At 43.8% G+C, this 15,764-nt stretch overlaps 1 protein-coding gene across 4 annotated transcripts in view; it reads right to left on the bottom strand.

Annotated features, from left to right (window-relative positions):
- LOC139273519 (collagen alpha-1(XV) chain-like) overlaps positions 1 to 15,764 on the bottom strand; it is a 539,503-nt gene that overhangs the window by 199,274 nt on the left and 324,465 nt on the right. For all 4 annotated transcript variants that reach the window (XM_070890449.1, XM_070890476.1, XM_070890459.1 and 1 more), the window contains exons 9-12: positions 15,386 to 15,529; positions 14,906 to 14,932; positions 4,974 to 5,036; positions 510 to 581 (exon numbers count right to left, since the gene is read on the bottom strand). In XM_070890449.1, the coding sequence (XP_070746550.1) occupies positions 510 to 581; positions 4,974 to 5,036; positions 14,906 to 14,932; positions 15,386 to 15,529 (306 nt within the window). The remainder of the gene's footprint in view (positions 1 to 509; positions 582 to 4,973; positions 5,037 to 14,905; positions 14,933 to 15,385; positions 15,530 to 15,764) is intronic.

The following is a 15,764-nucleotide window of genomic DNA, read 5'->3' as shown; positions in this document are numbered from 1 at the left end:
TTTTGAAGGTATTTTGGAAGTGGTCACATACGCCATCCTAGGAAAAATGTAAGTTGGCCAAACTTGCTGAAATGTGAAAAACTGGTGCAAACATCAGGTTACACTCCCATGACGCAAAAAAAATCCTAACCTATAAAAATTGTACCTAACTGAGTTACGCTGGCGCAGAAACTTTGGGGAAACTTGGAGATTTTCATTTACTCCAAAAAAAACGGCGCACACTAAAAAGATGGCACAGATAACTGGGAAAAATTGAGCCCTGTAACTGGGACTTGAGCTTATGACATTCTAGCCCTGAAGCGAGTGTGCTATCAACTGAGTGCCACCAACATTGAAAATATCAATAAGCTGATTTTGTTTTGACCAAAGGATTCTTTTATTGTAGCTTCTACGCGCACCATTAATATTTATTAGTAGATTCACAAAAACAACTACGCAGGAAAAGAAAGGGTTTGGCCACAAAATCAAAGCCCAAACCGCTCATTCAATGTGTACTGAGCTTTACTTACAAGCCTGTCTTGTGGACCAGGTGGACCAGGTGGACCAGGAAGACCAGGAGGACCGGAAAACCCAGGGTCACCCTGAGGGGAGAGAAGGATTGTAATTTACCACAACATAAAATACAGTAGTATCTGAGAATTCAAAGTAATACAAACTCTACAGAAGGGATAGGTACAATGTCTTTCCACCCAGAATCCTTACTGCATTTAACTTCTCATGCACATAAAACATTTCTCTGAACTACTGCGTGGTTAGGAAGCCAGCTGCTCAGACTGCAATGTGTTTAATTAGGATTGAAGTACATTTTTGCCTCTTTGGTGAAATAGCATTCGTTGTAAATTTAAGTCCATTTGCTGTGCACAATATTACTTCTTTGAGGAACCTTTTAACTGAAGCTGAGATTTTATATAATGTATCTTTGCTTGAAGTATTTCAGATGACTGTTGATGGAGATGGCGGCTGTGGATGGCCAGATTGCTGGGAGGGGAGGGGATATGCCCTGTCCAACAGTAGGTGATAAATCACATCATCTGTGCGGAGCATTGTAAGGAAAGGGTTAATCAGACTGACCTGAAGTCTGCTAATGTTACACTGCTTTTAATTTCACTTTACATTGTAGTAACATTAACTGTTAGCCTTTGCCTGTTAAGCAGAGAAGTCTAAGACAATTTAAAGTGCCATTGTTTTTTTGAAATTATGATGAACCTGTATAAAACACTGGTTCGGTCCCAACTGGAATATTGTGTCCAATTGTGTCCAGGATGTGAAGGCCTTAGAGAAGGTGCAGAAAAGATTTACGAGAATGATTCCAGGAATGAGGGACTTCAGTTAAAGTTGATAGACTGGAGAAGCTGGGGTTGTTCTCCTTGGAGCAGAGAAGGTTGGGAGATTTGATAGAGGTGTTCAAAATCATGAGGGGTCTGGACAGATTAGATAGGGAGAAACTGTTCCCATTGGCAGAAGGGTTGAGAACCAGAGCATAAAAAGTTAGGGTGATTGGCAAAAGAACCAAAGGCGACATAAGAAAAAACTTTTTTATGCAGCGAGTGGTTAAGATCTGGAATGCACTGCCTGAAAGGGTGGTAAAGGCAGACTCAATTTTCTCTTTCGAAAGGGAGTTGGATAAGTATCTGAAGGAAAAGAAAATTGCAGGACTACGGGGAAAGGGCGGGGGAGTGCGACTAGCTGAGAGTCAACACTAGAGTCGAAATAATATGTTTCTATCAAGGGGTATGGCGAGAAAGCAGGAATGGGGTACTGAAGTTGTATGTTCAGCCATGAACTCATTGAATGGCGGTGCAGGCTCGAAGGGCCGAATGGCCTACTCCTGCACCTATTTTCTATGGGTTTTTTTCTATGACACGGGCTCGATGGGCCAAAAGGCCTTCTTCCATGCTGTAACCATTCTATGATTCTATAATTAGGCTAGTGAACCAGGGCTGATCTCAAAACAATCGTGAGTTTATTCACTTACATGGAGTTACATCGAATACACATTGCAGAAACAGGTCATTCAGCCCAACAGGGACATGCTCCACATGAGCCTCCTCCCATTCCTCTTCATTCAACCCCAGCAGCATAATCTTCTACCTCATGTGTTTATCTAGCTTCCCCAAAAATACATCTATGCTATTCACCTCAACCTAAGTAAACCTAATTAAAAAACATTCCAGTGAATACTGATTCATATATTTCAGAGAACATGTAATATTTAAGTGCAAGAAAAACAGGTAGTTCTGCAAAAGGAAAACATCCGAGTATACACCATTCTTTTTAATTGGTGATTTTGTAGAAGCAGATTGGTATGGAATGATGCTGAATCAAAGACAGACTTAAAATTAAATGGTTAACTTCGTGGAATAGCAATTATACGTAACAAGAGTGAAACTATTGATATGATAATAAAGTTTTGGTCCATGGAAAAATAATTTGTTAAAACGATAGTTATTGATAAGAGATAAGTCAATTAAATTCTCCTTATATGGAGTTGTATTTTAACTGTCATATAATGATGTAATGCAAAAACATGTGGATTGTCACGTGGAAGGAGTTTATAATAAATAGTTGGATTCACAAAGGCCTAAGGTACTGAGCTCTTAACTGTAATACAGTTGAATCCCTAATTAGGGCTAGTTGTATTACATTTTAAATGTATGTTTAAGTATTGTACTGTATACTTAATAACTGTGTGATTCCTTGGGTTCAATGTTTAAGAAGCTTATTGATTTGAGGAGTAAATTATAAATAAGAACCCCTATCCTCTAACACCATGGCCTCAATTTTCCCCAGTATTTGCTCTGTTTTTTTTGAGTAGACTGCTTTTTCTGGCCTAATTTAAAAATCCCCAGTTTCCCCAATCAATTTGCACCAGTGTAACTGAGTTAGTTACTTTTTTTTAGATCAGTTTTTTTTGCTCAAAAGTGGGCGTTACCAGCCAACTATGCCAATTTTGCACATTTAGGCAACTTTGGCCAGCTAATAGTTACTCCATTTCTACTTAGGCCAGCGTATGTGGCCACTCGAGAAAACCCTTGCGGAGAGTTAAAGAAATCGGCGCAGGTAAGGAAATTGGCACAGGTAAGTGCAGCAGATGCCCAGACAACAGCAGCAGGAAAGGTAAGAGAGAAGGGGGGGGGGGGGGAAGAGAGAGAGAGAGAGAGATGGGGGGAGAGAGAGAGAAAGGGGGAGAGAGAGAGAAGGGGGGAGAGAGAGAAGGAGGGAGAGAGAGAGAAGGAGGGAGAGAGAGAGAAGGGGGGAGTGAGAGAGAAGGGGGAGAGAGAGAAGGGGGGAGGGGTGAGAGAGAACTGCCCTTTGGGATTAGTTTCCTAGGTGATCAGAGCCAAAATGAACAATGGGATCTGTTGGACCCACAGAGGCAAAAGGGCCCAACCCACAGGGTCACTCAGCAGTGATAGGGCTGCAACATTAAGGCCTGAACCTCCAATCTGTGCTTCCTTTTAGTGAAGCTCCGTGTCAGGAGTGGAGCCTCATTGAATTTAACCTAAATTCAGAAAAATAACCAAAATGTTCAATAAGTTATATATTAGTTAGAAAAACTATAAAGTTAAGTTAATAATAAAAGGATAGGGAATGGGAGATAACGGGAGAGCAGAAGAAAATTGTTGAAATGAATGCTTTAAATTGTTTATTCTAATTGTACCAGGTTAATGTTAGAGTAGCAGTCTACTCCTTTCATTACAATTGCTTTATCACTGTCATGTCCTAACTTGTGAATTGAAAATGTTCATAATTGTTCAAAATAGGCATGCCAATTCCCTACAGCTGTTGGTAGTTTTAGGGTAAATGCAGGATTTTTATTATTTGATATGTGTTCAGCAGCAGGAAGCCAAGGAAAAGGTTTGCCTTGGATTTGACACCCTGGGTGGTTTAATTTGATCAAGGCACTTCATAGTCATTGTTACTCTGATTTTTGTTCTCTTTTGTTCCTTCTAAGATTAAAATACACCATCTTACACACTCTTTCTCCACTCTGCATTCTCACAGTAGTATGGTGGTTATGTTGCTAGACTAATAATCTAGAGCAAGGGCTCTCATCCGGGGGTCAAGAGTCCACAATAGGGGTTGGGGGGTGGAGGAGGGAGAGAAGGAGCCATCATCGTCCCCATGCCATTTGCAAAGGTTCCACTCGCTGGAACCTAGACTGCCTCCTCCCCCATGACAGCGATGCCACTTTAGCCTGGGCTTCTATCTGCAATGCATCGCTGAAGCCGAGCCATACTTCAGGGCCGGCCTGCTCTGCTCCTCCCTCACTCACTCACTATTGACCACCTGCGCCCTCCCTGGCTGTTGTGTTAGTTATTGTGAGGGGAAGCAGCACCACTGGGACATCATTAACCGCCACAACACTGTCTCTCCTGCTGTGGCTGGTTGCGGAGAGGGGAACCCCTGATCTAGAGAACAGAATTCAACTTCCACTATAGCAGCTTGAAAATTTGAATTCACTTTCACTTTGCTGGTACCAGCAGCAACCATGTAAAAACCCATCAGTTCACTAATATCCTTTAGGGAATGAAACCTGCCATCCTTAGCCGGTCTGGCCAATGTGACGTCAGACCCACACCAATGTTGTTGACTCTTAACTACCCTCTGAAGTAGTCTAGCTAGCTATTCAGTTGTATCAAACAGCTACCAGCAGTTCAAGAAGAAGGCCTTTCACTGTCTTCTCAGGGAAACTAGGGATGGGCAATAAATGCTGCCATTCACATCCCGAGAATTAATTTTTATAATATCCCCAACTGCTCTTCTCCTAGGACAAAAAAACTGTGGAACTTCTTATCCGCAGCAGCCTTTCCTTCCTATGACAATGTGCAGTTTTTCAAAACCCTACTGACATCACTACTTCCAGGTTTATCCTTTCTTCTCTTTTACCCTCCTCATCTTTGGTCATATCCTTCTCTATGTACCTTGGTCCTTCATTGAGGTTTCATAACAATAATAATTCCTGGACATACCTTCTCTCCTTTGAGGCCTAGTTCGCCTGCTGTTCCTTTAAATCCCTGAGATCCTTGTTTACCCTGAATTTAAATTAAAATAAAACATGTATTTAAAAAACACATAAATATTAATTTACTTTATATCAGTAAACAAAATCATTGAAGAGGAACTTCAAAAAAGACTCCTATCAATCACTGACGTGACCAAAATCCAAAATGCTTATTATGATTAAGTATATATACATCACTCCACGATACTGGGAGAATTGCAAACATCAGTCTTTTATATGTACAAAAGCAAAATACTGCGGATGCTAGAAATCTGCAATTAAAACAGAAAATGCTGGAAATACTAGTTCTGACAAAAGGTAATCGACCAGAAATGTTAACCCAGTTTCACTCTCCACAAATGCTGCCTGACCTGCTGAGTATTTCCAGCATTTTCAGTCTTTTATGTGTCGCAGTTTAACAGAAATCCACAAAGAAACAGTCACTGTATCTGCTATAATCCTCATTCTTACTATGAGTAAATCAGGAAATGTGATTTTTGCTGTGTGGGCTTAAGCCCATGGTTCCTCATGTGATAGATGTTGCACATTGGTCAAGGAAGAACAAGGGAGTTTGGCTTAATTCTGCATAGAGGGTGATATGTTTGAGATTGTCATTAAACTAAGGGATACAGGTTCAAGTTTAGACAAGGGAAAGTGCACAAACAGTTTAGGTTTACCAACTTCACACAGAGGGTGATGAATGTGAAGGATGGGACCGTCTTAGGAGGTAGACAGTGTGGAAAAATGAAGGAAAGTTAGATCGATGTTTGAGGGAAGTGGGCAAGTGAGGGGGATTAATTTTTTGGACTGGCCAGACAGACTGGAGAGTGTTTTTCAGCCATGTATTTTTTTAATGTATGTTCCTATGGATGTCAGTGCTAGAAATGGAACAATTTTCTACTTTTATCATCCAGTGTCAGCATCAGACATTTCCAGTTCAGGTCACTGACCAACATTTATACCTTCCACAAACTCCATCTCACAAGGACACTATTTACTTCAGCTATTTCCGTTGAGTCTCTGAATGAGACTACCAACTTAGGGCCAATTAATGGTGAATTATGTGCAGCGGTGGGGCTGGCAATAATGCTTGCCAAACTCATTGCATAAACACAGTCATCAAAGAGAAGAGAATTCCAACCCATGTGCCTTTGCTGCAATTGCAGCCAGCTCCCAGAGGTGAAAGGGCCTTGTGTTAACCCACTCTTCAAACCCATTTTTAAAACACTTTGATTTTCCATGATCAAGGTTTCTCATAGGTATCATAGTTTACAAATCTGGTTGGCTTTGATTCCATAATATATATTCCTCCAAATCGTGGGGCAAGAATTAGCATCTCAAAAACAGAGATAATTGCACAGTAGGAATTGTACACATAGCTAAACTCACCATCTCTCGATGAGTACAGGAGTTTGGTCACAAGGAGGACAGATCCACAGCCTGTAAGCATCACGATCTACGATTCAGTAATACAAGTAAAGGAGCTGCCAAAATTGGCACCTGACATTGCTTTGAGTGGATAGGGCAGACAATGAAGATGAGCGGTCAGATGAGAGGCAAGCTGTGGTTTCCAAGGCAATTTAATTCCTATTTTGATCAGTTTCTCTGTAGAACCATAGAATCAGGACAAATGAAAGCCATTCAGTTTATCATGACTGTGCCAGTTCCCTGAAAGAGCAATTCATTTAGCCCCACTCCCTTGTGCTTTAAAAAAAATTCTTTTTCAAATATAAATTGACTTCCTTTTTAAAATCTATAATGGATTGTGCTTTTGCCACTGTTTCTGGCAAGGCCTTCTAGGGTAGATTTTAACTTTCGCCATCATGCAGAAAAATGGTGGTAGCAGATTAGCTACCCAGTTAACTTCAATGGAAATATAAAAATAGAAAATGATCCTAACTTCTCCCTTTGTCCTTTTAGTGATAATATAAAAGATAAGTGGTTTAATAATTAACGTACATATGGTTAACGTGATATCCTGGACTGGTTTTGATTGCCTGAGGAGGTTGGAGAGGAATTTTCCAGAGTTTTTTATTCCTTTATCAGCCCTGGATTTCTCTGGGTTTTGCCACTCCCAGGATATTGCATGGCTGTGGAGTGGGGTGGGTGGGAAATGTCTAGTCATGATGTTCCAAGCATCATAATTTGAAACCCTTTTATCAGATTTCCTCTCAACCTTCTTTGTTCTTGTGAAGAGACCACTAGTTTCTCTCACCTCTCCTCATAACTAAAGCCTACCATCCCTGGTATCATTTTAGTGAATCCCTTCTGTATCCTTTCTATGGCAACATCCTTCCTAAAATGCAGTGCACAAAACAGGATAAACATTCCTAGCTTCCTTGGTCACTCCTTGTAGCTCTGGTGCCTAATCCCTGATATTAGTTAAGTTTCCTTCCTCGGTACCCTCTCTAAAAGAGGCGGGAGTTCGGGAGGCGAGCGGCCTACAAGAGGCCCGTCAGTGAGCAGCGGGAGTTCATGAAAGGCGGGAGTTCGGGAGGCGAGCGGCCGTCAAGAGGCCTACACAGTGCAGTTGCAGCGGTGAGGCAAAAAGAAGTAGAAAGAAATCGAAAGGTGAAGTCACAGCCAAGGGGGTAAGTGATTGGCTGGTTATTGGTAAGTAGTTTTTCTTTTCCTTTTTCTTTTCTTATCAGTAAGTAACATTTAGCATTGTTATTGCCAAATTAAGTTTATCGAAGGGTTAAGTCATGGCAGAAGAGCTCGGACACGTGTTACGCTCCTCCTGTACTATGTGGGAAGTCAGGAATGCTTCCGGTGTCCCTGACGACTATGTGTGCGGGAAGTGTATCCGCCTGCAGATCCTGACAGACCACATTGCGGCACTGGAGCTGCGGGTGGATGAACTCTGGAGCATCCACGAGGCTGAGAATGACGTGAATAGCATGTTTAGCGAGTTGGTCTTACCGCAGGTAAAGGGTACACAGCCAGATAGTAAATGGGTGACCAACAGGAAGAGCAGTGGAAGGAAGGTAGTGCAGGGGTCCCCTGTGGTCATCCCCCTGCAAAACAGATACACCGTTTCGGGTACTGTTGAGGGGGGTGACTCATCAGGGGAGAGCAGTAGCAGCCAAGTTCATGGCACCGTGGGTGGCTCTGCTGCACAGGAGGGTAGGAAAAAGAGTAGGAGAGCTATAGTGATGGGGGGATTTGATTGTAATGGGAATAGATAGGCATTTCTGCGGCCACAACCGCGACTGCAGGATGGTATGTTGCCTCCCTGGTGCAAGGGTCAAGGATGTCTCGGAGCGGGTGCAGAACATTCTGAAAAGGGAGGGTGAACAGCCAGTTGTCGTGGTGCATATAGGTACCAATGATATCAGTAAAAAAAACGAGATGAGGTCCTACAAGACGAATTTAGGGAGCGAGGAGCTAAATTAAAAAGTAGGACCTCAAAAGTAGTAATCTCAGGATTGCTACCAGTGCCAAGTGCTAGTCAGAGTAGAATCGAAGGATAGCTCAGATGAATACGTGGCATGAGCAGTGTTGCAGCAGGGAGGGATTCAAATTCCTGGGACATTGGAACCGGTTCTGGGGGAGGTGGGACCAGTACAAACCGGATGGTCTGCACCTGGGCAGGACCGGAACTAATGTCCTAGGGGGAGTGTTTGCTAGTGCTGTTGGGGAGCAGTTAAACTAACATGGCAGGGGGATGGGAACCTATGCAGGAAACAGAGGGAAATAAAATGGCATGAGAAGCAAAAGATAGAAAGGAGAATAGTAAAAGTGGAGGGCAGAGAAACCCAAGGCAAAAAACAAAATGGGCCACATTACAGCAAAATTCGAAAGGAGCAAAGTGTGTTAAAAAGACAAGCCTGAAGGCTCTGTGCCTCAATGCGAGGAATATTCAGAATAATGTGGACGAATTAACTGCGCAGATAGCAGTTAACAGATATGATGTAATTGGCATCACGGAGACATGGCTCCAGGGTGACCAAGGCTAGGAACTCAACATCTAGGGGTATTCAACATTTAGGAAGGATAGGCAGAGAGGAAAAGGAGGCGGGGTGGTGTTGCTGGTTAAAGAGGAAATTAATGCAATAGTAAGGAGGGACATTAGCCTGGATGATGTGGAATCGGTATGGTTTGGAGCTGCGGAATTCCAAAGGGCAGAAAACGCTAGTGGGAGTTATGTACAGACCACCAAACAGTAGTAGTAAGGTTGGGGACAGCATCAAACAAGAAATTAGGGATATTAGGGATGCGTGCAATAAAGGTATAGCAGTTATCATGGGCGACTTTAATCTACATATTGATTGAGCTAACCAAACTGGTAGCAATGCGGTGGAGGAGGATTACCTGGAGTGTATTAGGGATGGTTTTCTAGACCAATATGTCGAGGAACCAACTAGAGAGCTGGCCATCCTAGACTGGGTGATGTGTAATGAGAAGGGACTAATTAGCAATCTTGTTGTGCGAGGCCCCTTGGGGAAGAGTGATCATAATATGGTCGAATTCTTTATTAAGATGGAGAGTGAGACAGTTAATTCAGAAACTAGGGTCCTGAACTTAAGGAAAGGTAACTTCGACGTTGTGAGGCGTGAATTGGCTAGAATAGACTGGCAAAGGAAACTTAAAGGTGACGGTGGATAAACAACGGCAAACATTTAAAGATCATATGGATGAAGTTCAGCAATTGTACATCCCTGTGTGGAGTAAAAATAAAACAGGGAAGGTGGCTCAACCGTGGCTAACAAGGGAAATTAAGGATAGTGTTAAAACCAAGGAAGAGGCATATAAATTGGCTAGAAAAAGCAACAAACCTGAGGACTGGGAGAAATTTAGAATTCAACAGAGGAAGACTAAGGGTTTAATTAAGAGGGGGAAAATAGAGTAGAAGAGGAAGCTTGCACGGAACATAAAAACTGACTGCAAAACCTTCTATAAATATGTGAAGAGAAAAAGATTAGTGAAGACAAACATAGGTCCCTTGCAGTCGGATTCAGGTGAATTTATAATGGGGAACAAAGAAATGGCAGACCAACTGAACAAATACTTCGGTTCTGTCTTCACGAGGGAAGACACAAATAACCTTCCGAATGTACTAGGGGACAGTGGGTCTAGTGACAAGGAGGAACTGAAGGATATCCTTATTAGGCGGGAAATTGTGTTCGGGAAATTGATGGGATTGAAGGCCGATAAATCCCCGGGGCCTGATAGTCTGCATCCCAGAGTACTTAAGGAAGTGGCCCTAGAAATAGTGGATGCATTGGTGATCATTTTCCAGCAGTTTATCGACTCTGGATCAGTTCCTATGGACTGGAGGGTAGCTAATGTAATACCACTTTTTAAAAAAGGAGGGAGAGAGAAAACAGGGAATTATAGACCGGTTAGCCTGATATCAGAAGTGGGGAAAATGTTGGAATCAATTATTAAAGATGAAATAGCAGCACATTTGGAAAGCAGTAACAGGATCGATCCAAGTCAGCATGGATTTATGAAAGGGAAATCATGCTTGACGAATCTTCTGGAATTTTTTGAGGATGTAACTAGCAGAGTGGACAAGGGAGAACCAGTGGATGTGGTGTATTTGCACTTTCAAAAGGCTTTTGACAAGGTCCCACACAAGAGACTGGTGTGCAAAATCAAAGCGCATGGTATTGGGGGTAATGTACTGACGTGGATAGAGAACTGGTTGGCAGACAGGAAGCAGAGAGTCGGGATAAACGGGTCCTTTTCAGAATGGCAGGCAGTGACTAGTGGAGTGCCGCAGGGCTCAGTGCTGGGACCCCAGCTCTTTACAATATACATTAACGATTTAGATGAAGGAATTGAGTGTAATATCTCCAAGTTTGCAGATGACACTAAACTGGGTGGAGGTGTGAGCTGTGAGGAGGACGCTAAGAGGCTGCAGAGTGACTTGGACAGGTTAGGTGAGTGGGCAAATGCATGGCAGATGCAGTATCATGTGGATAAATGTGAGGTTATCCATTTTGGGGGCAAAAACACCAAGGCAGAATATTATCTGAATGGCAGCAGATTAGGAAAAGTGGAGGTGCAACGAGACCTGGGTGTCATGGTTCATCAGTCACTGAAAGTGGGCATGCAGGTACAGCAGGCGGTAAAGAAGGCAAATGGTATGTTGGCCTTCATAGCTAGGGGATTTGAGTATAGGTGCAGGGAGGTCTTACTGCAGTTGTACAGAGCCTTAGTGAGGCCTCACCTGGAATATTGTGTTCAGTTTTGGTCTCCTAATCTGAGGAAGGACGTTCTTGCTATTGAGGGAGTGCAGCGAAGGTTCACCAGACTGATTCCAGGGATGGCTGGACTGTCTTATGAGGAGAGACTGGATCGACTGTGCCTTTATTCACTGGAGTTTAGAAGGATGAGAGGGGATCTCATAGAACCATATAAGATTCTGACAGGACTGGACAGGTTAGATGCAGGAAGAATGTTCCCGATGTTGGGGAAGTCCAGAACCAGGGGACATAGTCTTAGGATAAGGAGTAGACCATTTAGGTCTGAGATGAGGAGAAACTTCTTCACTCAGAGAGTTGTTAACCTGTGGAATTCCCTGCCGCAGAGAGTTGTTGATGCCAGTTCATTGGATATATTCAAGAGGGAGTTAGATATGGCCCTTACGGCTAAGGGGATCAAGGGGTATGGAGAGAAAGCAGGAAAGGGGTACTGAGGGAATGATCAGCCATGATCTTATTGAATGGCGCTGCAGGCTCGAAGGGCCGAATGGCCTACTCCTGCACCTATTTTCTATGTTTCTATGGCCCCATGTTTCCACATGATTTGCTCCTGATTTTTAGGAGCAACTGGTGGAGAACGGAGTATCTTAGAAATCGCAATTCTCCACATTTAAGTTTTCTACAGTTCTAGTCATATAGAACAGTTTCACTTTTGAACAGAATTTATTTTTCAAAAGCGGGCGTGTCCGGCCACTGACGCCTGATTTAAAAGTTTCCACAGTGAAAACGTACTCCAAACTAACTTAGAATGGAGCAAGTGAAGATTTTTGTAGGCTTGAAAAAACCTGTTCTACACAGTAAAAAATCAGGCGCAGGTTACAAATTAGGTGTCGGGAACGAGGTGGGGGGGAGGGGGGGGGGGAAGGGAAGTCATTACATTCTACAATAAATCCTTAGTTATACTTATACAAATATTATACAAATAATTCCAACCTGAATAAAAATTTATTAGCAAAGAAAAGATTAAATAAACCATGTTCCTACCTGTGTGAAAGTACTTCAGGCAGGGAGAAGGCTGCAGGAAGCCTCAGAAGTTGAGGCAGCCATTCCCGACGGCTGGGGGGGTGGGGGGGGGAGGCCCCCCTGCCGTCGGTCGGGCCCGTCGGGAAACGGCTGCCTCAACTTCTGAGGCTTCCTGCAGCCTTCTCACTGCTGCAAGAAGCCTCAGTGCTGATCATGGAAGGGCAATGTGGTTGTATTAAAAAATGTTAAAAAATTAAACAGCTACAAAGAACTACAAAAATGGCCGAGTGCCAATGTTTACTTCAGACTGCGCGTGTGTGAACGCTCCAACGCGCACGCGCAGGGTTGCCGGCATGAAAAAAACTCATTTAAATGGTACCCGCCCCCTCCTACTTACAAAATCGGCGCGAGTGGTAGGCTCCACCCCCTGGGCGCCGCGCCAAGCTGACTTCGAGCTGCAAAGCGCTCCAGAATAGCGCGTTTTTTTTCAGGCGCCGTTTTTGGCGCGAAAAACAGGCGCCCAGCTCGGAGGGGCGCCTGTTTTACCGCGTGTGGAAACTTGGGGCCTATGTTTCTAAAAGGATGTTCCCAATGTAGTATGTTGATTAGAATTAAACACAGTTCTTCAGGTGGAACCAAGCCCCACAAGCTCACTGTCACCCCTGGCATTTAGGTTCTATCCCTCTATCATAGAATTACAGGTAACTCTCGATTATCCGCACACGGATGCAATGGGAAACCATTGTAACGGCATTTAAAATTCCGTGTGTGTGACATCACATTGAAACTCTGATGTTCCTTTCGAATGTTGCCTGTTGAGCCTTGCTTTTAAGTGCTCTGCCCTGCCTCAGCTCCCGCTGCTGCTCCCACGCAGTCCACTGCCTCTGTCGAGCCTGCACTTGCCGCGCTGCTTTTAAGCGCTCTGCCCTGCTTCAGCTCCCGCTGCTGCTCGCACACAGGTCCACTGCCTCTCATAATTCATTAAAATGCCATGAACAGTTACAGGAAGTAATCAACGAGCCTAATGGTCTTTAGATCTAGAGGACTAGAATTCAAGGATTAGAAGATACCCTACAGCTATTGGTTAGAGCACACCGGCAGTACTGTAAGCATTATATAGAAAACATAGAAAATAGGTGCAGGAGTAGGCCATTCGGCCCTTCGAGCCTGTAATGTCAACTCGCTCTAATGGAGAAATCGTTTACCCGACATAGCCCAATCCCCGAGGGACCCGGATAATTGAGAGTTGCCTGTACATAGAATTTACAGCATAGAAACAGGTCATTCATCCCAACCAGTCAATGCCGGCACTTAAGCTCCACTCAGGCCTCCTCCCAGTCTTCCTCATCTTATCAGCATAACCCTCTATTCCCTTCTCTCTCATGCTTATCTAGCTTTCCCTTAAATGCATTTATACTATTCGCTTCAACCACTTGTGGGAGCAAGTTCCTCATTCTCACCGCTCTCTGCGTAACGAAGTTTCTTCTGAATTCCCTATTTGATTTCTTGGTGACTATCTTATATTGATAGCCTCTAGTTTTGCTCTTCCTCACAAGTGGAAACACTCTCTCTATATCTACTCTATCAAAACTTTCATCATTTTAAAGACCTCTATTAGGTCATTTCTCAGCCTTCTCTTTTCAAGCGAAGAGACCCAGAATGTTCATCCTTCCTGATAGATATAACCTCGCAGTTCTGGTGTCATCCTTGTAAATCTTTTTTGCACCCTCTCCAGTGCCTCTAGATCCTTTTTATAAAATGGCCACAAGAACTGTACGCAGCACCCGAAGTGTAGTCTAACCAAGTTTTAACTTCAACCCAAGACGGGGGTGAGTTCAGCAGTGATGCCCAGCATCTGCCCAAAAAGCCACCGTCAGGAGGCCCGAACCGTTTTCAGGTCTAAAATTGGCGGGCTGCTGCATGGAGCTGGCTCACAAGTTGCATTTGTTGGGAGGGAGAGTCGATCCCGAGTGGGAGGGAGATAGCGATGCTCTGTAGCTTTGTGGGGCCCAGAGGAGCATTCCCATTCCTTCGGGTCCCACAAAAATTCCCTATCTCAAAAAACTTGCTGTGTTGTTTTTGGAGCGGCTGCCAGCGGTCCTTTTACAATTAGACCTATTGTGCATGGAGCATGCTTTTTTTAATATTCGTTCCTGAGATGTGGGCATCGCTGGCAAGGCCAGCATTTATTGCCCAACCCTAATTGCCCTTGAGAAGGGATGGTGAGCCGCCTTTTTGAACCACTGCAGTCAGTGTGGTGAAGGTACTCCCACAGTGCTGTTCGGGAGGGAGTTCCACGATTTTGACCCAGCAACAATGAAGGAACGGCGATATATTTCCAAGTCGAGATGGTGTGTGACTGGGACGAACCTCCTCCATTTGCACATGAAAATGGCAATCGGGGTCCTACAACCAGCGTAGGACCCCAATGTACATATTTAAACACCCTCCTATCTGTTTTGGGCGGGAGTGCTGGATGGCCATCAAAAGGCTTGCCTGAAAATTAAATCAGGTAGACTTTGGCCATCAAAGGGGTGCCAACGTGCCCAGCTGATGTTTGCCTTCTGGTTGCCCATTTTACAAGTGAGACACGGGCGAGCAGCAGTTGAAAATCATAATATCTACTGAGTTTTCCTTATCCACGATCTTTATTATGGCTTTGAAGACAACCAAATTCCCCAATATGTGCCTCTGTCACGTGAACCGACATAAATTAAACACTTACAGGCAATCCATCTTTTCCAGGGCCACCCTGTAATGAGAAAGTACAGTTAGAAACAGGTGCAAAGACAGATTATCAATCCTATTAAAAATACAGAAAATGTTTCTGTTAGGCCAGTGACACCGTGGTTATCTGCCTTACTGGGTTTGATCAAAGTTCGGATTTCAGCAGAGATTACAGTGAACATGGTGCCCCATAAATGCTGGGGTAGCAGATTGCTGGGAAGTTTCATTCCGGCTCGTTAATGTTTGAGTTGACCACTCAGGACTGCAGCCCCTATCAGTTGGCCAACATTCCTGTTGGCAGCCACAAGCCCCATGGTGTACGTTACTTTAAAGTAGCATTTGAAATGTGGCTGCAACATTGGCTTGACAGGCATTAGAGTACACTTGGACCCTGGAGATATCTTTTTTTAGTCCAAGGTTAGTTAAACAAAGGAGCAAGCAGCACAACTGCATTAAAATCCACCGTTAATTTACTCACTGGTTTACCAGCTTTTCCTGGCGGACCTGGTGGGCCAGGCTCTATCGGATTAATTTCTTCCACTGTGGGCAGGCCGGGAGGTCCAGCGATTCCTGGTTCACCTTTGTCGCCCTTGAGTCCAGGCAATCTCAGTCCAGCTTCACCCTACAGATAAATCAACAAAAAACACAGAAATATAGTCTTTAAGTGGAAAGATATTGTAAGTAACTTAAGATAGGCCAAGTGTTAAAGCATCGACTGACCAGAAAATATAATTTAAAGTTTGATAGACCAGTAGATTCACCACATTGTGTTGTGCTGTACTGTTTAGCATCTTTGAATCATAGAATGTGACAGCACAGGAACTAGCCATTCAGCCCAGGGAGTCTGCACCAAGGTT

The sequence above is a fragment of the Pristiophorus japonicus genome, chromosome 1, assembly GCF_044704955.1.
Source record: "Pristiophorus japonicus isolate sPriJap1 chromosome 1, sPriJap1.hap1, whole genome shotgun sequence".
Lineage (NCBI taxonomy): Eukaryota > Metazoa > Chordata > Chondrichthyes > Pristiophoridae > Pristiophorus > Pristiophorus japonicus.
This window is presented reverse-complemented; position numbering and strand designations above follow the sequence as displayed.